Consider the following 27324-nt stretch of genomic DNA (forward strand, 5'->3'; position numbering starts at 1 on the left):
GTTTTTGTTACAATTTTAGGACCTTCATAACTCAAAAGTCCATACTTTTTATACCTTAACTTTACGCAAAAGCTTCACAACTGAACTAAACAAAAGTAATTAAGTTTCCCTATTACTTACAACATTAGTTTTCGCATTTAAAAACCAAGTACAACATTTAAACAATACAAACTAACTTAAAATACAAGGGATTAACATTTAACTTGAAATTTAAATGAAGCACAAAAGCTATATTTTTACTGAGCAGGACATATCTCTGCTGTGTCATCTAACATAATTGAGAAAATAATTCACTCTTACTACAGGGTATGGCAGTGTGTGAATGGTTTAGAGTGCACCACCTGTAGGATTATAAAGAAACTGTGAGGTTTGACCACCTCAAATCCCGCCAGAGTCCCGAAAGTTACAAAATTCTACTTGACAATGAGCACATGTACATCAGTTGTGAGCAAGCTGGCGCATGCAGCATCTTATGCTGGTACACGTGGCTTCTAATGAATGCGATTGTTGACACTGGTGTAAATAGTGGGTTTCTAGACTAAATCGCTTGCAGATTTTTAGAAACAGACAGATCAGAGCCTTTTTGAAAACAAAAATCAATAAAAATGTGTTTTTATTGTACCACTTGTAGGCTTGTGACCTTTGGCACAAAATTGGTAATATCCAAGTCAGATCAGTGTTGGCCCATTAAGCTGAAAACCAGCCACTTCCAATCGCTGGCTGATCAATCTGTTGATCAATCATCTCAATTATAAATATAAAACATGTAAATAAATAATCAATTTTGCTCTATTACCTGGTGAACAGGAATTCAAATCCAGATGATGCACAAGCCATCCATGGCAAGGAGACCTATTAAGCAAAATGGGCTGTGCATATAGGCTGCTCTGTTCATAACGTATTTTTTAATTAACAATAGGCTATGCAAAACAGACTTTTTGCATAGCCTATTGTTAATTTGTAGGTCTAGAATAGTATCAGGGTGCATCATGAGACACAAGTTTTATTCATACACCAAACAAAAAACAAAAAACATTTTTACATGTGTAAATGGTTGGTGTAGGCCAATGATTAAAAGCTTCTACAAAGACCCCTGTAGCATCACCATGTGCCTGCCTTAGTCTAGATTCATGAGTAAAATGCCTTGCTTTTTTAAAGAGTCTGTAGAGTTTAATTAAGGAATAATGCAAGCTCTTGTACTGTAAGTCCAGTCACTATGTGCTAAAGTTTTTTTTTTTTACCTTGCTGGAAACCAGTGCATAAAAAAGTCCATACAGAGAAATGTGGAAGGCGAATCAATCGTAAAAATTTACAGCCAGAAATGTTATCAATGCATTATCTTGGTCCTTATCCAATGGGCTGAGCTTTTAGAGGCTAGAAAATACTCAATGACAGAAAAGTAGGTACTGCAGACTGTTAAGGCTATGGATGGTTTAATTCCTTTACATCTGGAAGAAACATTTTAGCAGATTCTCCCCGATTCATGAACAGCTACATCCATTAGGCCATCAAACCAATTAACTCATCTGCCAGAGGGCTCTTCAAACTGGATTAATATCAAAGCTCTTCCCTTCATCTTTCATCTTTCTCAGTCTATTCAGCCTCTTTACATGTGACGCATTGCATTTTATTCATATGCATAAGACATTTTTTTTTCTGTTGTGCAAATGGACTGCCTTTTTATCTGCAGCGGCAAAGCTTACAAAGAACACACAATCAATCTTTGCAACTACAAAATAATATTTTTTCTTTTTTTACTAAAGATTTGGCAGTAATCCATCTTACTGCTTGTTTCAGTGCTGTCCTACATTACATGATTGAAAAGTTTTCTGTATAGTGCAACAAAAAGCTTTGTGCATTATGATACCTTATTTTCTTCTCAGCTTATTTGCTACAAGCTGATGGTACATAGAATACATGAACCTTTTGGTAAAGAAGCATGACGTCTTGCTAAAAAAGATAATCTTGTCATTTATGGAAGCCAAGGGCAGTTACAAAGTCTAGTGTTATCAGGGATTGAGTCCAAGGATTGTAAGAAGAATATAATACATGAAGACCTGTTTAGTGCAAAGTAAAAGGCAACAGGAAAGGATTGGGTAACAAAGTATAACAAAGTTACAAACCTAAACCAGGGACAATGACCAGGAAAGACAGATCAGGTAACAAAAAGTGGACAATAAGTATCAGAACAGTCCAAGGGCAAGTAACAAGAACCAAGGATTGGGAGACAAGAACCAGGAAAAGGCACATTAGAAATAAACACAAAAAAAATAGACCTGACAAAAAGGAGCAACCAAAGGCAAAGGGTGTTTTCACTTTTTGCACAATTTATTTGTACTGTGTTCAGAAATGATTCCTTTCCCTCCCCACTGTGTGCTTTTGACCGCTCCCATCGAGAGGTCGCCACAATGGACCATCCGATCCGCACTCAACCTTCGCACAGGTTTTACCCCGGGTGCCTTCCCTGACGCAACCCTACCATTTTATTTGGGCCTGGCACTGCATCCAGTTGCTGGGGTATTTTCCATACTTGGGTACAATTCCGTATTTATAGTCTCCTACACAGCAGGTGGCAGTATGAGTACTTGATTTTTGAGCCACCATCAAACACAAGAGAAAAAAAGAACAGGGAAGTCGACCTTCATGCCATGCCTAATATTATCAATATATATATCAGGAAAAAATGTCAAGTGCAATGCTCTCACGTGCCTTCCTCCTTTATGAGCGGTGGGTGTATAGGTCAAAGAAGGAGATTGGAATGTGCAGGTTTAAATGCAGAAATGCAAACCATGTGAAAGATTGTAAGAAAATATACCAGGGATGTGTAAGAAAAAGAAAATAAAGACCATGGAACAAGAATCATGACTAAAAATACATGATCAGCAAACAAGAACTAAGGAAAAAAAAATCCAAGAAACAAGGACAGGTCCAACAAAGACTGGGAAGCACAGACTAAGTGATGATGGATGAGATACAAGAGATCTGAGATCCATTGACAAGAAACAAGAAACACAGAGTGGAAAACATCGACTAGGAAACAAGGACAAGTTTGACAAGAAACGAGAAAACTAAAAACCTGGAAGCCGAGGAAACAAGCAAAAAGCTACAAAAACCCCGAAACTTCTGTAATAATGTGCACAGAGTAGACATAAAAAATGAATCAAATAAAACTAAAAAAGATACACATTACTGTGCACATAAAACTATTTTCCTTTCACATTTAGGCATTCGGCAGACTTTCGCCAAGATTATTAGGAACATGTGCTGACAATGATCAGGCAAGATTGGATCAGGATCGAGGCTATTTGTCTGAAATGCAAGATCTGTGATGCAAGTAACATGGACTTAGAAACCCAGATTGGGAAGCATAGACCAGAAAATAAAAAAAATTTTAAACACAAGAAAACATTCTTCAGAGCTGCAGGAACAATACAGTATACGGAAAGAACACTACTCATTTTGTATTTAAGCTGACGTAGGATAACAATTATGTTTGTGTGATATAACACTTTAATTATCTTTATATTGTATTACACTGCCACAATAGCCAAGAACAACTGTTCTAATCATATTACAATATATTTCCAACCCTCTCAACCTGTGTAGCCCAGTCTTTTCCTCCCAATATTAATAACTAGAATGATTTGAATAGACGTTTTGAGATCACCGATATTAACGAATGTCATCTGGAAGCCCCAACCTACAGTAACATGATCATGACTGAATTTTAGCTTGTGATTATGCAATAAAAAGTCACATTAGTTACATATGCTTATTACTGATGCCAACTGAAGTGGTTTTTAAATGAATGCCGACTCACCAAGATACAGATATATATCTGATACTAGGTCATCCGATTCGAATAAGAATGGTTAGACCAGAATGTACTGTATGTGACTTTTTGACTTTTATGCGTTGATCGCCAGATGGTGCGAACAAAGGAGTTTTCAGAGTTAAGACACGTCCATATTAGGTTTAGATAAAAGTAAATTTTAAGTACAGTGGAACCTCGGATTGTGAGTAAACCGGTTTGCGAGTGTTCCGCAAAATGGGCAAATTTTTAAAATAAATTTTAACTTGAAAAACGAGCAAGTCTTGGTTTACGAGTAAAGAGTATCATTTAGCTTGCATGCGCTCCTTGTTTTCATGCTGAGCATTACATGATCACACTGAGCCACACTGAGACATACACACATTTAATTTACTTTGATTTGCAAGTATTTAAACAGAAACAATAGAAATCAAGTGAATAACAAAAGTCTATGTCTACTATGTAACATGCATGTATGTGAATGGGTGGTGGATTCCCCTGGGTAGGTTGAAATTATGCACAAAATTGCCAACTGGAGTTCGACTCATGGCTTAGTGGTTAGCACTGTCGCCTCGCACCTTCAGGGTCTGGGTTCAATTCCCGCCTCAGGTCTGTGTGCATGGACTTTGCATGTTCTCCTCATGCTTGGTTGGTTTCCTCTCACAGTCCGAAGACATGCAGATTACTAACTGTTGTTCCAAATGCCTATGAATGTGTATTATTGGCATACTGTTCAAAGTGTACCCACACCATGTGCCGAAATCTCCTGGGATAGGCTCTGGGCCCCCTCTAACCCTGTCTACAGGATAAGGCAGTACAGACAGTGAGTGATAGTGTTGGTTATATTATAATGCTTATTGGGAAAAAATGCTCCGGATGATTAAATTGATCAGCATTATTTTTTGATCAATAAAAAAACAATATCAGACATGACAAAAGATCGACAAATGTGAGACATTTAGCCCTAACTGAGATGGTAATGATAAAGCATGGACTGGAGCAAGACTAAGAATTAATTAGCAAACTCATCTTTTTACTTGAAGCATGCTCGATTGCAACCACCTAACACTAAGCGTAGGGGGAGGCCAGTCTCTTATATAATCTTTACAAGTCTGAACAGTTGCTGTCTCTCCCATATGGAGTTTCAAATGAGTCCCTTGTTGACATGGAAAAAAGCCAAATGATTTCCCAAAGGTGTTAAATGTTTACATGGCTACCCACAGGGTTACAAGATGCTTAACTCAGCAGGGGGAAAGATGACAAAGTGCAAATTGCAGCCACACAATAATAACAGAAACCTGCGCGGTTCACTAATATACACTGCTTAAAAGGAAACTGCTGACTTTGAATAGTTGGTAGGAATATATGAACAGTGATGAATGAGTAGAGACCAAAAACTATGACTGTACTTTTTCGAAATAAGAGAACATATCTATTTCAGATGCATTCTTTTTCTCGTCTTTATAAATTGCCTTAAATGTCATCTTCTATAAATGCAGAATTATTGCAAACATCAGAACGTACACTGTAATGTTAAGTCCTGCCTATTTTCGGTTATATTTAAGCTGCTTGTATTCCACTCCCAATTGCAGCATATTTTTTTCAGACTCTGCAACACATTTTTTTTCTTGATCCATAGACTCTCTAAATGCCAGTGTAATTTTGTCGTGCACAAAGCCGCAGCAACAGCATCTGAGGCCGACCTGATGTCTCTGAGGCTTATAGGAAAAGAGAAAATGAGAAAAAGCCTACTGGTTTTCACACCTGGATCAATGAGAGATCCTCCAAATGCAGCCTGAAGAGGTGATTTCTGGGGGAAAAGGAAAGAAAAGACAAACCAGTTTGACTTTACTAATGGAGATTTTTTTAATGCATTGGATGGATGGTCTATTTACAGCAAGCCAAAGGTTATGCAGATTTAATTAAAATCTTTGCATGAAATAATTGAGTCTTTCTCAACCTTTTTAACATCTGCACATGCAATTATCCATTACAGTTTATGTCATATTCATTACTTAGTAAGTTCCTTTTAGATTATAGTAGTCATAAAACTAATTTTAATTAGCAAATATATTTTAATTTGAAAAAATATTAGTCTTCTTCTCAAATATATCTGCTATTAACACTGAGTCTAATAAACACAATTTTGTATGAACTAGAGCTGTTCATTTCTATTTTTTTGCACAGCTTATGTGTAACCGACTTCAAGGTTGGTTTGGCAACATATATGTCTGGCTTCATATATATATATATATATATATATATATATATATATATATATATATATATATATATAAGGCCAATGAAAATTAAACCTAAATGTATAAGCAGAATACCCCATTTCTGCCCATTCTACCCCATTTTAAATTTACGTGGAAGGTTTAGGGTTCCGAGAGTACAATTTTAAACCAAGTATTAACTGTACAGTGAAAAGATATTTTCTATTAGTGAATGACACATTATCTTAAAATGTATTGAACATATTTGGAGTGTAAAATATAAGTAACAAAAAAGGAACTATAATGTTTAGTTTAGAATAATGGAAATGCTTTGAATTACACATTTATGCATGTTGTGTTCTACCTACACTTTTTTTTTTTTTTTTTTTTTTTTTTGCGAAATGATTTTTTCGACCAAATTTGTCGAAACACACTTTACAATTTCTGGAATATGTCCATGCCATCAGTGGCTTGTACCTTGAACAAAGCTTTTATGGCTACACAGATGTTTGTCCCAATCATGGGCGTCCCATTGTAATTAAAAACATTAAATGCTCTTACCTTTACTAATCAATTACGTATGATGCACCTTCGTCAAGCATTTGTTTGAACTCCATTCGTGATTTTTTCCTGACCACATTTAGTCAGAGGAGGTGATGGATTAGCACTACCATACCCTAAAAGTATATTATTAGTTCAAACCAAACCAAACTAAACCCTCCCTGATTCTGATATTCAGGACAATCCACTTTGTGATAAGGTGGAAAGTCATTTTATTGAATAAGATTTGCACGCTCCATTGGCATTAGAGCTCATTAGCAAAGCGTTTAAGAAGCAAACACCTTCGGAAAATTAATGTATGGATTGAAGTATCATATTGGCGTCTCTTTATAATTGGCTGCATACACTGAGAAGCTGCACGTTTTTGAGCATCATGCTTAACTTCCCCATATTTGACTTTTACATTGGGGTCTCTCACTGTAAATAAAACAAGCCTTTTTTATATTTGGTATAAATAAAGCCTAAAATTAAATTTGGGTGTCTGTTATATGGAGTAAGTCATAAACAATTATTTTTGATAAATGATTAGAAATCACTGCAGACAGTTGGGAAGAAAGAAATTTATAATAATAATAATAATTATTATTATTATTTTTTTTATTTTTTTTATTTTTTTTTATTATTATTATTATTATTATTATTATTAATTTATTTATTTAATATTTAATAATGAATACTTTACAGAACATATTTAAATAAAGCTGCTTTTAGCATCATTATCTCTCAGGTCCCCCCCCCCCCCCACCCCCCCAAAAAAAATATATGTATATATATATATATATATATATATATATATATATATATATATATATATATATATATATATATTAAAAGAAAAACAGGTATAAACCTGTAATACATGTTATACTGTGAAAAAAAGCTCAATACTGGGTTCTCCAGCCTGATGAAGTGGCAATCATGAGCATTTGTAAGATAAGCACTGCTGTGATTAGGGGCCATTTACTGTATTGACATGTCTATTGATTGTCTCGTACTTCATTACATCCAGAACCAGTCGATGCTACTCTCGTGCTAGACAGAAGTACTATAGTACACTTTTTTCTTTTTTCTTTTTTGTGGAAAACTATTGACAGTTAATTATCTGTCAATAATTTAAAAATTTTTCAATCATACAATCAGGTCCAAAAGAATCCACTGTAAGAACTGTTAATATACTGTATGTTCTCCTTACAGAAGACTGTGAGGAAGTTAATGCATAGTGGAAACCTGAACAGAAGCTGTGGATTAAAAAGCCAGACTTCATTTCCTGTTTCATGTCAAAGGACTGGTTTAGCATAACACAAATAAGAAACCTACACTGAATTAATTCTAAAGTAAAAAAAAAAAAAAAAAAAAAAACACACACACACACCTAATTACTCTTCTGGCAGTGTTCCTTTGGGGAAGTGGACTGTTAACACTCGTTCATCTCAAACCCGCAGTTGTCACTAAATAATTGCTTGGGAATGTTCCCAACTGCCAACACATTTCCTTATACTCTCTCTCCTTTTTCTCTCAGGTCTGTGACAACATTTCTGCAGGAGGGTGTTGAAATCATCGCCAAGGACGCTCTCACATTTACGGTTTCATTTCCAGTTAATGAAGCTGTGTTAAACCTGATCAAATTAGCGGGACCTCATCGCCATGCCACTAATTTACATTTGCGCATGATCGAACGTCGAGACGACAATCTGTAATCTGGCTGGAAAAGTGAATGTTTTGTAAAAGTTGGTTCGTTTCACCTGGCTACAGCTTAAGAATCAAATTTGACATGCTAGCAGAGCACGAGTTCATTACCTCGCCCCCACAATCAGCTCGTTCTGCCCAGGGTCGAAGGTCAGCTGTGAGTAATCCACCGTGCCCTCAGCACCGAAACGATGAAGCCACGGCTCAATTTCTGCAACAGAAAGGAAGACAGGTTAGAGTGTGTCTGTGAGTGTGTGTAGTCATATTATAGCTGTGTGTCACTGTCCCTTCGGACATCTCATATTAACCTTAGTCACTGGCATCAAAGCCTCACAAGTGATAGACATAAAGTTTAACGGTCATGCCGATTTCAAGCTTGTCTATCTTCATTTCTTTCTTTTTTCCTTTTAAATATGTCTACATTTTGTCAGTTTTAACAGCATGCCTGGTATTTATTTTCACTGACACTTCTAATGCAATCACCCGACACTGACAACATTGTGGAAAGTCAGACAAAGAGAGATCGATAAGGGACGAATTAACAGAGGGAGAAGAGGGGAAGTTTCATTAAACTTGATTGCCATTCATTACCATGTGTCGTTTTGTCTATATGAGTCTAATGCTATGCTATGTGTGTGTATGTTTGTGTGTGCGTGTTTATTCTTTCTACTTTGTAAAACAATGCTGAAGGCAACCAACATATGCAATACCTGATTAACAAGGGGTAAATGTTGTTTAAACTACTTAAACTAATCACATTTTGAATTGTAGGAGATAAATTCATGTCTACCTTTTACCCTGATGGTAAATCTACTTTCGGGTCTATAAAACTGGAGATGAAGTGCATCAGAATCTCTCACAATTTATTCTGATCTGATTTTCTTTTTAAAATTGCTTTAAGGAATCAGGCAGTGTCCACACATTTGGAGATAATTTACGTTAAAGAAATGGGAACAAATGTTTTACAGACTCCAAAGTGCCTAAAGATACAATTTAAAAACTGTTCATGCAAGAACCTACAATAGGCAGCAACCTTATTTCCCCTCTTGTCTGTTTCAAGCACTCAGCATTACCGGTTTAGTAATCACCAACCTAAACATCATCTGTTTCTCACTGGTTCATGTCTTAAGTTAGATGTTTTTTATACTTGAATGATCTATAGGTCACTGTGTGGCTTAAGAAACAAAAAGCATTTACATGAAACTGGTCAGGTACAGGGACAGGACCGAAAAGGGGAGTCAAAAATTTGGCAAAAATGAGAGGCAAGAAAGTTACTTGGGAAGCCTGGAAACCTATCCCTTAAGAGAACATTAAAAATACCAGAAAACCTGGTCTTTAGAAGCAAACGATGTAGAAACGGCTCAAGAAGAGGCCAGAGGAGTAGCAAAGAAAAACATCAAGGAGAAGAAAACCTTCCGAATGTCATGAAGTGCAAGCAGCAGGCTTAATTTGATAATCAAAATCAGCAGGTAAAATTGTAATTAGAAAGCATGCGGGGGTCAATCAGTGAAACATCAAGAACAATGCATTGCAGTCAACCTCAGAAACTAAGCAAAAAAGCAAAAGTCAATCTGGTAAACGTAACAACAAACTCAGGACACATTGCTCAAAAGTGCCCACGTGTAAACGGACGGTTGTAAACAGTTTTGGTGTAGATAGCTCTGCTGGATTTGGATGTAATGGTGAGAAATCTCAAAATAAAACCCATTGCCATCTAGGTGGCGCTAGACTTTAAACAGTTACACTACAGAGTTACAGATACAAACAGTGCCGTGTCTTTTAGTGATGATTAGTACTGTAAATGGGATGAGAACAGGACAGTATTCAAGATTGCAATATCTAATGAGTATATCCAAAGCATGAAATTCAGGCAGAAATTGTTTGGGATTTTTTTTTTTTTTATGGTACGGTATCTGAGCTCTGAAAACTTTAAACAGAAGCAGAGCCTGAGAATGAGTCTGACAGGTTCAGAGATTAAAGAGAGCCACGGCGGTAGAAGTGTGTCAGGTTCTGGCAGCAGCATCACACCTGCCAGTTCAACTTAGACAAAAATCTTCTATGACCTGTGATGTAGCACTAGTCCTCCACAGTTCCAGGTCATATGACAATTGTGAATCATAATCAGTTCATCTGGGCTATATCTTTCGCATGTTGCAGCCACTGATTAAAACTGTCACTTTATGTCCAATCCTGAACATTTATAGCCATAATTCACAGAATTGTTCATTTCAGCTCTGCCCCTAAGCTTTCGAGAGTTGCTGACTTGGACCACGTTACATGAGAACAAGAGCATTGGAAGGAATAAATTAGACAGCGGAGGTTTTTAAATGAGCCACACAGGTTAAACTTTTTTTTTTTTTTTTAGGTTTCACATTTCAGGAATCTGAATACTGATTTATGATTAGTAAAAATTTACTCACTAACATTGGGCATCTTAGGATAGTAGTTGAAACCCATTTCAAAACGCATTGTCTATACCGCTCCATACTGTATATAGTCCCAGGGCACAAGATGGGGTACACCCTGGATGGGGTGTTACCTGTTACATGCACACAGACCCAAGACGGGAACCTCTGATCTCAGACTCTGGAGGTGCAAGGCAGAAGTGCTAACCACTAAGCTACCGTGCCGTCAGTTAAAACATTACTCACTTACTCACTCACTCACTCATCATCTATACCGCTTTATTCTGTATTTAGAGTCGTGGGAGGCCTGGAGCCTATCCCAGGAGACTTATGGCACAAGATGGGGTACACCCTGGACAGGGTGCCAATCCATCGCAGGGCACACACACATACGCACACTCATTCACACACTATTGGCAATTTGGAAATGCAAATTAGCCTAATCTGCAGGTCTTTACACTGCTAACCACAACACCAACTGGATCAGTTGGTCTCAGTTAAAACCTGTAATTTGCAATTATTTTCTGTACATTTTTCTGCCCCGAAACAGCGTTATTCACAAGGTTTATTATGGAAGGTTCAGTCTGATTCAGTTTAAAACAAAGAAATTACAAAATTCAACAATCCACTTGACCAAATATTTGTAGAAATTTAAGCTTTATCCACGTAAGGTGTAAAAATTAAAGTGCAAATTTTGCCGTTTATTTGTAAAGGCTAAAAAACTTTGTGACCTTGTGTCCTTTGTCAAGTATTAGCAAACTTAGTCTTTTTTTCCCTACTTTTTTCTAACTGCCTTCCTTTATTTCTTAGCTGTTTCTTGTAAACCAAGGTCTTACAGGTACAACCAACATATAACTCTAGAATATTCCTCAGAATAAGAGAACAAAGAAGCTTTTGTTAGCTTTCATTATCAGATAACAAATGTAAAAGTTTTTTTCTGAATGCATTTGCTATAGGCTAACTTTGTACACGTAAAAAAACAAAAAAAAACATTTTTGTAGTTTTTACGTTACTGTGGTCGTACAGGTAAGTATACACCATTTGTATCTTAAGTCAGATACATAAACAGGTAATAACAGTCCAATTATGTTCTATATATAAATCTTGGTGAGCGATGTTCAAGTCAAACCGGGACTTGTGTTGAAATGTCTGCTGAATAAAACAATAAAACTGATTGACATTTATAGAAGCGGCGAGACTCTTAATCGCAGTAAAACATTTAAAACGATTTAAAGAAGGCCACACCGCACCCACTGCAGTCGTACCCTGGGGCCATCCAGTAAGTGGAACACTTGATCTTTGACAATTGACTTGTCTCCTACTTGAGGAAGAGATGTATCTGTCTGTGGGAACGGTACACATAATCATTCACCAACACCACTTGTACATTACGGAACTTGGCTGGGAGTTATTGACACCATCCCCCGTACAGTCCTTTACCTCGCTCCAAGCCATTTCCACATTAGGAGTTCCTGGGAAGTCGACATGATGCAGAAGTCTGATCGTGGCACCAGCGTACTGATAAAACCTTCAACTAAATGCTGGGACAAGTGAATTAGTGTAAAAGGGATTGTATAGACATAAAGATAGTTTTTACTCTTATAACTGTGTTCTTTTATTCTGCACAAGCAAAAGTCCAGGTTTGACTTGAACGTCCCTTGTACATTGAAGGTTCAAAATATGTCGCCACCAACCCAACCAAAAGAAAAGATTTCTTTTAGTACTCTCATTTCTGAGAGTGTGAAGATGTTTCCGGCTCTGCGAGCTCTCGAAATATTTTTATAAAAAAAAAAAAAAACAGGAGGTTGTAAGGCGATACCGCGCTGGACTGTGAACCTTGATATTGTGTTCGACAGTTATGAAGCTATGAATTCATTTCATTCTGGATTTCTGCCAGCAGCTGTAAAACAAGAAGTTTGCTTTTCATGCCTCTGGTTCATCATTGAAGCTATTTAAACAGTCCAAGGTCTCTGCATGCAGAAAGCTCCCCGCTGTTTCCTTTGAGATTTGCTGTGTATCGAATCCTCTCACCTGGACGTCAGCGAGTTGATTCAGTTTGGAAACGGATTTGAAATATCAGTCATTCCTCAGCTGAGTCAAACCAGAAGCCTTTAATTTCTCGCCCTGTGTGTTTGCCCTTTTTATTCAACTGTAAATTTACTTTGGAAACTAAAGTTTTAATAGCCTTCAAACCAAAATTACAGAGGGAGGAGAGCCTAAGGCAAGCCTATAAATCAGCCATGACAAGCCACTCCAAAGCTATAAACAAGTGGGCAATAAAAATGCAATCTTGGAGTGGGGGGTGGGGGGGTTAAATTAAGTGAACATTTATTACAAAAACTTATGTAATTGCTGATTTTACCACTTAAAAATAGCTAAAAGCTTCCTGTGAGTCGTTGGACAAAAAAAAAGAAAGTGACCGAATGCATTCCTTATGCGGTGCGCACTGGGAATAAAACACATGTTAAGTGATTCTGCAGACGGAAATGGACTATGACAGACACTCCGGATTACATGCGGCATCGGCGAATTTAAAGAAGCCATAAAAAAATCTTCACCCTGAGGGCCAATTAAAGTTTTGCAAATGCTGATGTTACTAATGACTGCTTTGAGTCTGATATAGCAGTTTGCGTTGCTCTCAGACCGTTACGCATCCTTCTAACAAACCAACCAGATATAAATAATGACAGCAGCGAAATATGTTTATTAGTAGCTTTCGCCGATCAAGTGGCAGAAAAATATGTACGGTTTCCAAAAAGCAAGCCTGGAAAGCTTCAAAAGTAGAGACTTGGCCATTAAAGACAGTGAAGGTAAGCTCAGTGTTTATTCTTCTGTTTACACTTCACAGAAATAAACCTTTAAAAGACAAGTCTGTGCAAACTCTTCTGTTCACGCAGGTCAGGATGAGAAAGAAAGAGACCATCTGTTTTCCAAACCTATCATCAACCACACTAGAGTGTTGTTCTTTTTAACCCTCCTCCATATAACAGAAAATGCAGTCGTCTGGAGTTTGAAGTAGTTTGAGCCTTAACAACTTTGCAGACATATACATTGTAAGACACCACTGTCTATCATTAACCTTGATATCCATTCCAGACAGACTTACAGTACAAACAGCAGAAGGCGTAACCAGTGGACTCGCTCAAATTTGGGGGTCTTCGCTTGGGTCACCCGACAAAACCACATCTACCACAGCGCAAGGCTATTTATTCCACTATTGCACTTTTACACTCACATAACATCTCTACCTAGTTTTACTTACAACCATGATTTTCTATGTAATAATATATTTGCTATGTAATAATATAAGAGAAGGTAAGGCAAGATAATCTTTCTACCACTGTGCTGTTTAAATCTCATATCTGGCTGGTCAGAAGGTGTTCATTATGTTTCTATAATAGCGACTCTAAGAATAGTGCATACTTGTAATTTAAATCACAGGTTCATATTAATGCACTGGTTCAATAAATTACCGTTTCCATAGTAACAGCTCATTCAAAAGGAACTATTTATGTGATACGTCACATACAGTACAGTAAGTCTAATAATAATAAAAAAAAACAATCAAACAAACAAACAAAAGAAAACCAGAAAAAAAATGGATCATTTTCTATAAGAAAAGTTTAAAGTTCATGTATATTTATGAGTCTTCAGTGTCAACAGTCAGCAGGTGTAACTCGTTTTTTACATTAGGGGTTGCACTGACAAGTTGACAAATATATATATATATATATATATACACTAACTTTTAAAAGTTTGGGGTCACTTTCTAACTCCATGATCGTTCCTGATTTTTATTTCTTTCTACATTGTAAAGGAATGCTAAAGGTGTCCAAAAAATGCATTAATCTCCTTTGAACAGTTGATATTGAGATGTGTCTGCTACTTATGCTCTGTAACGACTTCATAACGCCTCTAATCTGAGGTGCTGTTAATTGGTCATTTTTCAGGCTGACATATACAGTATATAGCTTCAGGCTGTTAACTCTCTTTCCAGTGAAGTAAAATTTTACTAATAAACTCTAAATGATCTTCACATGATTCAAGTTATGGATCGGCATCAGAGTCAAAACTAGTTGCATGATCTGTGTCATATTTTTAATTGATCATTTTGCCAGCTTGTATTAAACAGTGCAAATTTTAGTTTTATGAAACATTTTCACTTTTCTTTGGCAGCAAAACTAGAGTTGTTTTATTTCCTGACATAATTAATAGTGTGCTAGTTTCCCACCAGTGCATGCAATCTGCTAAGATTCTCATTAAGGAGATTACAGATGTAGTGGCTTACTCTTTATTACCACTGAAAAAAAACAGGAATATGAACAATTGGTTTTATTAACAGCCAGCACTGATGAAAGTTTAGGCATGGACAACAGTCACGGCGTAATATTAACTTAGCTCTTCTTCCAACCACATTAAGAAATTGCTTGTTTTTCTTGTCCTGGGGTTTTACATCCTTAAATTAGAAACACTCAAATTAGTTAGTTGTAAATGAGTGTCTGTGCAGAGAAATAACGAGAAATCTTACAGTAGATTTTTTTTTTGTTAAGAGTGTCTTTGTTAAGTAAAGAAAAGCCAGCATTTCCTAATATAATTACCAATTTAAATAGACTTAATTCAGATTTTTTTTTTTTTAGAGCTGCCGGAACACACTTTGGCCTTGATTGGGCTGCCAGCCCAAGTCCAATTTTTGGCACATCCAGATTGGAATCAGTTTATAATCAGATTGCTTTCATCTAGTCTGAACAGAACAAAAATCAAACTGAATCAGATTTTTGCAAATCCAATCTAAGCCACATCCAGGGCGGTTTAAAAATCAGATTTAAATAGGATTCCTAAAGATCTCCGTTACATCGCTAGTAACCCGATGGAGAAGTCCACACAATCACCTGGTATGGGACATGGATCCATAGTTGAAAAATGAGCAGGTATAACGTAGTGAATTTGCCTGCAGTCTAAACAAGTCCTTTAGTACGTGGTCCTAGATTGGATTGACATATCTGATACATGGTCATGTGACTTCAATAAAAATGTTTTTTGCAGAGGCAAAAAAAAAAATCACATGAATTCTGATCTTACCATTCTTATTATTCTTATACTTAATCATATTCTTATTACCGTTAAACTTTATTTTTTTTTAAATATGACTTTAAACAAGATTTTGGATATTGTTATTCATTTTATTAACAAGTTGTGGACAGGGACAAAAAATAGCAGAGCATGTATGGGTATATAGGAGTAAAATATACATATATAATAGTAATATGATGGCATTTAATCGAAAAAAGCAACAAAAAAAAACTTGAACGTTCAACAGTCTGGACTGCACAGTCCATCAAAATGCTTTGCCTTTATTTTTTTTTTTTTTGCAGAACAGTGTAATGTTCCTGCTAAAAATATTGATCCTCAGAGAACAGTAGAGATAACGTGTAAAAAAGGCAGTGTGTTGATGCATAGCTGCACATTACTCAATGGACTACATAATCTGTGGGTAGTCAAAACTGCCCTTTTTACTAAAATGCCTCTGAGTATATTGATATAGCAAACATATATCATACTGATAGCGTTATAGAAGACAAAATAGAGGCTGTGGTCTGTGTTGTCTCTACAGGCTTTGAGCCGCCATCTGTGAAATTGAAAAAATGTCCACTTCTAGTGACGTTGGAGATGAAAGAAGGAGCAACCATTGTATCGTTGTGTTGCACACACTTTGAAAGACAACCATATGTCTTAAAGACTTTATTGTTTTTTTTCTTTCTTTTTTACAGATGTTGTTTCAAATTTAGCATGACAGACACTACAGCTACAGTTTTTTCCCTTGTTATTAGGTTTGTTGTGTGCAAAGTGACTAGCTGTTGCACCTGAATGTCTAACTTTGCTGCTAAAATCAGAAATCTAGTGTGGGCAGAGATGGAGCAAATAGGCACTCAGACTGGGTGTAGATGTTGCAATCCATTAAAGAACAGTGCTGTATATCACTTACTGAATATGATCATTATCACTTTTAGAGATACACAGTAGAAGGGTGTAACGGAGGTTAAAGTCAAGTGTCTTGCGTATTGAATATCAATACTATTACACACATTATTTCACAATATTGTAAAACTGAAGCGTCCATCAAAACCCACAATACTAAAGTGTTTTCTTTTTCTTTATTTTTTTATCCCATTTCTACCCTTTCCCAAGGAAATTCCAATCAATTCCCCAGAATTGTACACCAGGCACCCACCCACCATATAGTCCATAAATGTATTTGGTTTTCTTCCCAAAATAAAAACAATTTAGTCACTTAACCCAGAGTAACCCTTACATTGACCAGAATACAGGAACAGGATCCATTTACTAAAGATAGAAACAGTGAATGCAGAAAACATGTGGCGCAAGTAGGATGCAGTTGTCAATATGTGCTCATGTTAATAATTGTAACCTTTTTTTTTCAATCCCAAAGCATAGTTCTGAAATTCTAACATTTTAGTTGTAAACATGGACATTGGCAAAGATGATGAAACTTGACTGTACCATTGTACATACTTTGGTGCAACCTGTACCCTACGGTTCTATCATACTTTGGTACAACCAGCACTGTGGTGAAGGATAAATGCACGAAAAGGCACGTCCTGTTTTGCGATATTATTTTTTGGTCATCTAATTGGTTGTTTCTACTATGTGTTGCTTTAAATCAGTTTTTATTGAGTTAACATTTTGACTCATGCCATTGACTTGACAAGGTAACTACTATTATTGCTATTGTTAGTTAAATTATATGGCATAATACTGTATGGCATTTGGGTGCCAGAAAGAGGTAGAGGCTGAAGCAGGGTAAAATATAATGCATTGTAATGCATGATGGATTGTTCAGTTCTTTGAATAGTGGCTAATGTTAAAAATTTTCCACACTTTTTTTTATTGTTTAATACTATTAGTGGTGATTAATGCCTTAAATAGATAAAATTCATTTTATGCTGCTGTTTAACAATTAATTTCAGATTTATTTAGCCTTTTTTCCCTAGAAATATTCCCTTTTTTACTGGTATGTCAGGGACCATCCTACCTGGATGGCATAATTCATACATTCCCCACTGTTTTTTATTATTATTATTATTATTATTATTATTATTATTATTATTAATAATAATAATAATGTTTTTTAACCATTACAGCTCTGGGTAAAATAGTACATTGTACTGTTTTATGGTACTATTGAACACCTACCAGTATACTGTCAAAAATATGTTTTACATGTTTAAGTAACATAATGCTAATGTTTATATAATTTAGCCATTACCTGTTATGGTACATTACAAAGGTTGGGACACAGTACTGTACATTGGTGAATACCATCATCCTTTTTTGATACCTTAGTGGATACCAAAGCTCAACAGGTGTCTGATATGGTACTGACTGTACTATACTATACAAGAAGTACTGTATGTACTAACATCTAATATTATACAGTATGTACAGTACAAACATACCATATTAGTTACATGCTAAACAGGTAGCCACTGTGTTACCCAGTAAGTACCATCATATTTAAGTATAGTGGAACCTTGGATTGACAGAAACTTTTTTTGCAAGTAACGTTTTGCAAGAAAAATAAATTTTAACTTGATAAACGAGCAAGGTCTTGACATATGACTCGTACAAATGCGCTGCTTCTTCTTGAATTGGTTCTTTCCTCTCTCGCGCTGCGGGGTTGTGGGTAAACGTCTCCCATGCTGAGTCTCAATGAGTGTGCGTACTGTACTGTACTCTCAACATCCATGCGCGCATGTACTTTGTGACCACTTGCGTGCGTAAAGCATTTTTTTGTGTGTTCAAGTGTAGTAATTGTCCTTTAGTAAATGTACTGTAACAACGATCTCCGGAAATTTTTTTTTTAAATGGCTGTAGCAGTGCAGGAGATGATTCTGTTTAACGACAATGCAACATCTCATTTCCGGGAAATCCTCAAAAGAAGACAAAAGCAAGTGTCATTAGTGAGTTTCCTTGATGAAAAAGCTTGCCAACAGAGCAGTATGAGTGTGTGTGTTTGTTTCTTTGTGCCCGCCCCCTCTTCTTCTCCTCTTTAGTCTTACCTCAGCCACAATTCTTTTCAAAGGTAAAATGCAAAGGTAAAATTTTTACTGAAGTAAGATGCTTAAGTTGAACAAAGTAAATATTGGTAAAAATGGTGGGATTTGGTAGGTTTAATTTAAATGAATGTAATTAAGTATTTTATGAACTTTTAGTAAAGTAGAAATATTATCAAAATATAAAATGTACACAAGTATATAGGAGTTTTTACAAAAAGATCACAGTATTACACTGTTCTAAAACTTCTCAGTGGGAACCAGTGTATAAAAGTATGTATACAACAATGTACAGAGAGCCAGTTCTGAGCCTAGACATACTATATTGTCTACACAAATTCCTGAATCTTCTCTAGTAAATCTTTTTTCTAAAATGTACAGTAGACAAAACTGATGCTGCAGTCTTTGTTGTCTCTGCAGAATTTCAGAGAGTCACCGTCTGTGAAACAATAAAGATGATTGCTTACAGTGATATACAGTAGTACATGAGGGAAAAAAGCACCTCTTGGTGACTGACTCAGATTTCGGACACAGGCATCCCAACATCTGTATTGATTTTTGACGGTTTAAATTACACACAAGAGAGCCTACAGCCTCGACCATACAAGTCAATTATGAGGATAGAAAGTGTTTGTATTGCTCATCAGAGAAAAAAAGAAACCAGGGGTTTCAGTGATTTAGATTAGAGCTGTGGGTTTGACTTGCCAATTTGCTTCTCTCCTCTAACAAATTTAATGCTAACAAATTTAAGGATCACTGAATTTTTTTCGCGATTTTCACCTAAAGCATGTACCTGAATGTCAGGGCTTATTATTCAGAGCAATTTTTTTTCAGGTGAAAGACACCTTTTAAATAGTTTAAAGTTTAGTGGTTGGTGAAAAAGAGCACTTCTTATACAGTAAATACTATATATATATATTTTTTATACAACAGTTCCAAGCATGCATCTGAATGAACAAAGGCATTACCTAGAAGACAATGTATCACTCCGCAAACAATGTATTACTCTGAATCAACTGTTGGTTAGCAGCAAGGATTGCAGCTACCTACCAAAACCCACATTTAAAACCAGTCACAGAAGCATTTTCAGTGAGAAAACACCTCTGATATATGAGTTATGTTGACCACATTAAGTATGTATTTAGGGGCCTCAGTGGGAAAGTGCTCGCCCTATCATCTGGAGTTCGCGAGTTCGATTCCAGGGTGATGCTGTAACCTCTCGCAGCCGGAGGTCTAGAGAGCTGATTGGCCGAGCTCTCTCAGAGGGGAGGGATGAGAGGTTCTTAGTGCTTTCACATTAATCACGGTATTATTCATGGCTCTACAGCCAATCAGTGGAAGGAGAGGATAACGCTGTCCTCTAAGTGTGTTCTGCTGCCCCCATTGGTGTGCGAGTGAGCAGTTAGAAAAAAATGCGGTCGGCTTATATGCGAGTGGTGGCTCAGGCGGCTAAGGCTCTAGGTTATTGATTCCTGGATCTGGGTTCGAGCCGGTTGGTGGGTTTACCATACTCCATACTACCCAGCCACTGCATGCAATACTGGTCCCATTCAACAAACTTTAATTTTTATTTAACATCTAACCAGTTCGTCCTGCATTTCTTAATTCCAACATTGATTGTTTATAATATAAGTAAATTTGAGTATTATTAGATTTAATCGATTGACAGCACTAGTTTTACTATAACATTTATACATTTTTAAATGTTATAATATCATATTTCCTATATCATATCCGTATATTCCTATATCATATCTTAAAGCAATCTATTTGTCTAGTTATCTGGATGACCTTAATAAGGGTTTAATAGGATCCTAAATAGGATTACTCGAAAATTTCACTAGCTAGTAGTCTACAGCATAAGTCAAGTGCTACAGTACAGTTCAAGTGGAATTAATGTGGTTTTAGGGCTATGTCAGAAATACAGACATCCTTCTCCATCAAAAATTGATGGTCATGAACAGTAGCTGAGCAAAAATCTCTATGAATTAATAAAGGTTGAGGTGACATCACATTACACCCTGCTATCTACCTGTATAAGTTATCCCTGACTGTCTAAGCACAACTGTACTCTATGTAAGTGAAGTGCATAAAAATGATTTAAGACACAGCCACCACCTCTTGCCCCGGCACAATCTGGATACCAGATGAAAATTTTTCGAGTAAAATGTGAGAAAGCAGTTATTTTTATTCAAGGTGGACGGACATGTAAGATATACACATGAAAAAATATAACTGGGTTAAAATAGTGTAAACGCATGTGGTGAATTGTGTACGCTGGGGCTGCGTAAAGCCGTCTTTGCGGATGGATCGGTTTCATTGTCATTTAACGACTGTGTGGTTATGATATTTCTGAACTGTGTGTAGTTCTTGGGTTAATACAAACACATGCACACACACTGAAGAAACCCACACAAGGCTGTATTGTAACAAGCTCCATTTTTTTTTTTGCTTAAAAGTTTCACATTGTGTGTTTTTATGCGCGTGGGTGTGTGTCCGTATTCTTGGACAGTCATTCCGAGAATCGGAGAACCGGCTGCCTGTAACACTGTGCTCGCTCTGCATTTCTGACAGCCTTATGTGATTTTCAAGTGTGTCCATGTGTGAATACATACACTGAGCCTCACGCCTGTGTAAATCTGTCCTTGTAGTATTATTTGGAAAGGTGCTGCTCAATAAAAAAAAGTATAACTATAAATAGTGTGCCCTTTAGCAAGGTTACTAAGCCATAATCTGCTTTTGTCAGTCTCTTTCACAGGTTGTAGAGAAACAAAACCTCAGTGTCTCTAGCTAATCATGTCTAAAGAAATAAATACAAGTTCAAACAAACACTGCAAACGTTTAGAACCACTTCCTTGAAAGTGACCTTGTCCTCTTTCAAACACTCTGGAGGCCTTCTGGTTGTGAACAGCTTGATTACTTATTGAGTACTCTTAAAATGACATTGATCACACAATCTATAATTTCATGGAGAGGGAAAGAGAGAGAGGCGTAATTAAGGCAGTGAAAAAAGTTTGCAAGCTCTGTTTAGTCTCTAAGGGTGTTTTCTCACATGCAGCATTTAGCTGATTTGAATGGAACCCTAGTGCGATTTGTTTGGGCAGGGGACAACTCCTAGAGAACCAGATGAAGGATGAAAATCAGGTTGCGATCAACACGGGTAAGAATGATTGTTTAATTAGGTGGATCTAATTTGGCTTTAAATCTCATTCTCACAAGAGTTTGCTGAGGCTGATGTGTAACCTAACAACAAATTGGGCAATACTTTAATCTTTAAGTAAAGTACAAGAAACCCTGAGTGCGAAGTTTGTAGTTGACTTGTAAGTGCTATTACTGTATACTGTGTAGCAGTAAAAAATTTAAAAAAAGGATAAAAATGCACAAAATCCTTCTTTCAACCACCTTTAGCTTTGATTATGGCACACAGTGTACACCTCACAGCGGTTTAGTCCCAATTCTGTATGTTCTCGTCACATTGTGCATACTTGCGTTCTTTCAGTACTGAACATACAGTAAGTTCCCAAGTCCAACTGGACTCCAATAAACCCTGCTGGGTGTTAGTTCAGCACATCAAGTGTTCATTTTATACTGGAAAATATGCTATGTTTTATTGTTTGTCTTTAGGCTGCTCCTGCCAAGGGGTCGCCAACCGGTCCGCACATACAAGCTTGTTACAGGTTTTGCGCCGCATGCCATTCCTGACGTAAATCCCCGATTTTATCCAGGATTGAAAACTATAATAAAGCACTATAATCAAATTATAGTTTGACTGACACCAATTATGGTAAATGGGTAATTATGGATTGACACCCTGTCCAGGGTGAACCCCACCACATGCCCTAAGTGTCCTGGCTCACCGCGACCCTGAATACAGGATAAAGCGGTATCAATGATGAGTGAGAGTGACTGAGTGAGTAGTGTATAATTGAGACTTACCTGTGTGTGAGATGAATGGATGCTCAGCTCGGTGGCAGGGTGACTCTGTGGCCATCACTACACCCCAATGGGACATTTTTCCAGGCATTAGGAGCAGCAGAACCAGGAAGCGGGCCGGGCCGAATCCCGAAACACGGGGCGCCATCGGCCTCACCGAGACTCAACACACTGCGGTTAGAGGCAGCCAACGCAGCACTGCGCATCTGAATCCTACAGAGACAGAGGGAAGAGCAAAGCATAGGCAAGTATGTAAATGATGCTTTATTAGTTTAGATTTTTCTATAGTTTTCACTACTTATACTACAGTAGCAATTTCTGTCTATTGATCCATGCTGTCTGTTTAAAGAGCAATACCATTATGATATCTATAGCACGATGTATCCATAATGCTCTGTGCTGTGTAGGGATCGGTAGCAGGAAATTCCATTACCACAAAAAAAAAAAAAACCTTGAAAGTTCAATAAGATAAAGTTGCCGCAAAGTGCCAATGCCTATATTGTTAAGTATTTCCAAGGCCTATATTGGTACATCATTGAAAAAAAAAAAGTTAAAACGAGTGATCCTCAGACAATCAGCAAGGAATTTCACTTGGCCAGACTGTGGGTTAAAATAAACCCTACCTAACAATGCAGTGTGTGTGAGGGTGTTTTGGAAACCTATCATTGGTCACTTAGTATAATGAGGCCCAGATCTATCTTAAAGAAAGCTCAAGTCGAAAGTAAACAAGAGGATTGCTTTTGTATACGAAACCAATCTGCTAGGCTGACATTAACACCTCATTTAGTAATTGCCTGCAGATTTCTCAAGTAATTGCAAACAAGACTTATGTGTGCAAGATGGTGCATGTTTTGTATAATATCCTGTGTTTTGCACAAAGGACTAGAGAATCTATTGATATGAAATCATGATCATGATGAATTACTGTATGTCATGATGCTCTTTTGAGTATCAGACATACTCTCAATCTACCAATAAGTTGTCAACTTTTTGGTAAGCATAATTTTTTTTTCTTACGTTAACAATACACACAATGGGGAATCTTACCAAGTTTTTGGTTGGTTGATTGATTGGTTGATTGATTAAAAGTATAGTACAGAATATTAAATTTTTGGGAGATTTTTAAAGTTTGATCTTTTCAAATGATCCCCCCTATTTATTTAATTTAGAGAATTTTTTTTTAATTTTCTAATTTTTGGAAGAAACCTGAATATCAACAACAAGGAAATGAAAAATTAATAAGGAATTAAAACTGACAGCAGATTCGACATTCCACAAAAACATGTTAATGAATAATGCATTCCTGGAAACATATGTAAATTAGAGTAAACAATCTCATAAAGTTTAAAACCAATGATTCATCCACAGTAAGTGCTTTATTCTGTTTGGGGGTCGTAAGGCGGGATAGCTGTCGGCCACACACCCCTTTCACACTTGGCCGATCATTAAACCCCAGAACACTTCTAATATAATCACCAAGATTTATTAAAACTTATTTAAATTAGAATTTAAAACTATTTAAATGAATAGAATATATTAAAGTTAATTTAAATGGACCATCAATAGATGGCTCGATATCAGCTGAGGATTTGCTGAAAAGCAAACCCTTCGAAATGATTGAATGAGCACGAATCATCATCTCCGAGCTGTCATCTCTTATTTTCCATGATTAGCATCATCGCTGACAGATGTTCAGTGTTGTATTAAGACATGCAGCAAGAATGCACATGTGGCCTGAAACTAAATTAAAAAAAAGGAAAGTGTAATGACAGTTCTTCAAAGACTAAAGAGTTTGGGAAGATGCTAGCATTGAGATTTGACTCTCTAAGGTATGACATCTAATCATTTTACTTGAATCTTTTCGGTTCAGTGCTGAATCTGTTTGAGTGACCTCCTGTACTGTATAACAGTTTTTTATGGTGTTGTTTTTTAGCCACTATTATAAGTGAGTGGTCACCTCTGCGAGTTATGCGGTCTGCAGATTTTGATTTTGGCACAGGTTATTTTGCCCAAACGCCCTTTCTGGCGCAATCTTCCTATTTTTATCCGGGCTTGGAACTGGTACCAGGTGTAAAGCTAAAATAAGTGAAATGATGGAGCTGATGTAACAGAATACAGTCTGTGTATAAAACCCTGCGTGTGAGAGACTGCAGTCAGTAACATGTGAGACAGGGAAGTGCATCGGCTGCTGGTCATCTCAGGGACACTGATGGTATGATAACATCGCTCTTTACTTATACGAAGGACTGATCACATGAATCTGTGTTACGTGATATTTGATTTAATTGCTACTGTGCTCAATACAAGAGAGAAAGAGTAACTCAAATGTTATGTTATGATTGTTATTTAAGTGTTTCCATGTATTCACAAAGAATGTAATATACACCGTATTAGATGTTTGCTAAACGGTTGATGGAATAGTATGTGTTAATCTTAATTAAATACTTTTGTTGTATTAGTTTACATTTTATTTAACTAATATTGATTAGAAGTAGTAATTGAACTATTATTTATTGAAAGTAATGATTTATCTATTATTTGTCAGAAATAGTGATGTACCTTTTTTGTGTGTTTTTTTTTTCGTTTAAGGTTATCGACCACTTAGTTGAATCTACTTTGAACAATTGTTGTGTAACCTGCAAAGCTGTCAGACACAAGAATTAAAAAGTAATTCCAGAGTTGAACCTCATGTCCCCTGTAGTTAACCAATGGCTTTTTTTGAGGTTAAAGCAGGAGCTGATGTGCAAATTCCCAGATAACTCGACAACCAGGGTCCTTCGCATGGCAGGCAAGAAACCTTTCATTGAGCCACCAATGACCTTTAGCTTAAATTCGATAATATAGACACCAAAATGAATAATAAAGAAAAAAAACACCACTTACTGGTGCTTTTCATTGGCCCAGTGAGGATTGTATAGTATCATATTTATTCTGCAATAGGTTCAATGATTTAAGTTTTTCATAATTTCCCTTAACAGATCGATAAAGTACTTAATAAACTACTCTGAAAATATATAGTTCACAATATGATTGTGAAGTCAGTGGTGTGTTTTAGAGAGACAGAGTTTGCTGTTTTTCAATCAGGAACATATTTGGGGGTCCTGAAGTGACTCCATTTAAATCTGACTGGCCACCACATGGGCCCCCCTAATGAAAGTGGCATTTGATAGGTTAATGGCTTGTCAGTTATGTGCCACTGACATTTTAATTAGAGCTCTTACTGGTGATGAAATTTAAAACCAGAACAATCTGTCCAAATCTAACCTGAATCTGAACACCACTGACCACAGGGAGAAAAAAGAGAAACTTAATAGGCAGCTTTCTCATGTGACACCCATTAAAAAAGGGAAATGAATAATTAATGTCTCCCAAATGCACCAAAAATTAAGCAACATTTTAGGTTCCTTTTTCACTTTAAATAATTCATCTATCGATTCATGTTTATAGAAAAAAAAGGTCTAGGTTTTGTTCAAGCTTACAACCTCCCAAAACACACAAAGCCCAGCACACACCCTGCAAATTGTGTTTTTTATTGTTTTACAGTATTAAAACACGTATTACGGTTGCAAATCCAGGCAGTTAGAGCAATGCAACTTCCAACACCACCAAGATGTCATGGGTTCTTATGCAAAAGCCCTAAACTTTTGTTCAGTTGCATCCTTCCCCAAGTATAAGGCTTTGTTTTCGAATAATTAGGCAATTGAGCAAATATAAATAGATGTACTGTATTATGGAATATATTAGTTTGTTTAACCAGGTATACTTAATAGTTATTTACTGAACATTGTACAGTGCTTTTCTGTCTACACTGCTACTGTAAAATCTTCAGGTATTTTTTATTACAATGTAAGAATAGAAATGTATTATTTAACAATGCCCCCATGTGTAATTCTGCACCACTTCTCTATCTGTCCCCTTGAAATTGATCTGTACACACCAATCTTTGCAATGACAGTTGAGCTTGTAAGAATACTAATGCCATAACACTTTACCCTCAATAAGTAATATCTAGAGTTTTATGCATATGAAAATTGAATATGCTCCTGAATATTGTACATGCCTTGCCTCCTTCCCCAGTATCACTCCCCTGTCTGATGCTCCCAGTTATATTCGAGAACATGCTTTTACAAACCGCATGCCAACCAGTTCTCAAACAAAACACATTTTTTTATATAAAGTATACAGTAGAATTGAATCAATCACTCACTCTCTTTATGTCACAGCCTTAATTTAACAACATTTGGAACTTTTGTTACTAACACACACACACACACACACACACACACATTCGGGTGAAAATAGACCAATACTGTAGTGCTAGAAGATTCAGTGGCAATGCATCATACTGTAGCAGAAAGAGGGGAGAGCAGCTGCCTGCCAAAACTCACATGGCAATACTTTCAGCAAGAAACCGCATCTGTTAACAACACTTAGTCGCCTTAGTAATTGCTTCTATGTTGTTCTGAATTGCCTTGTAACCATCTGTTTTTTGTAAGATTCAACCCTTCATTACTGTTACAGTAGTTAATGTGAGATTGAGCTTCCACCAACATGCTGCCAGGTTCATGACTCACCTCACTGCTTTGTTCTTCTAACTACCATCTAACACAAGGCTGAATCCCAAAGCCCTCTCTAAC

General features: G+C 36.6%; 1 protein-coding gene across 2 annotated transcripts in view; it reads right to left on the reverse strand.

The window, feature by feature from the left end:
- Nucleotides 1-27324, reverse strand: part of sema5a (sema domain, seven thrombospondin repeats (type 1 and type 1-like), transmembrane domain (TM) and short cytoplasmic domain, (semaphorin) 5A) — a 250028-nt gene that overhangs the window by 164996 nt on the left and 57708 nt on the right. For both annotated transcript variants that reach the window (XR_008356441.1, XM_053487924.1), the window contains exons 2-4: nt 22691-22900; nt 8389-8488; nt 5576-5621 (exon numbers count right to left, since the gene is read on the reverse strand). Coding sequence is in view for 1 of the 2 variants with exons in the window: in XM_053487924.1 (XP_053343899.1) it covers nt 5576-5621; nt 8389-8488; nt 22691-22835 (291 nt within the window). In the remaining variant the exon portion in view is untranslated. The remainder of the gene's footprint in view (nt 1-5575; nt 5622-8388; nt 8489-22690; nt 22901-27324) is intronic.

Source organism: Clarias gariepinus, chromosome 26 (genome assembly GCF_024256425.1).
Source record: "Clarias gariepinus isolate MV-2021 ecotype Netherlands chromosome 26, CGAR_prim_01v2, whole genome shotgun sequence".
Taxonomy (NCBI): domain Eukaryota; kingdom Metazoa; phylum Chordata; class Actinopteri; order Siluriformes; family Clariidae; genus Clarias; species Clarias gariepinus.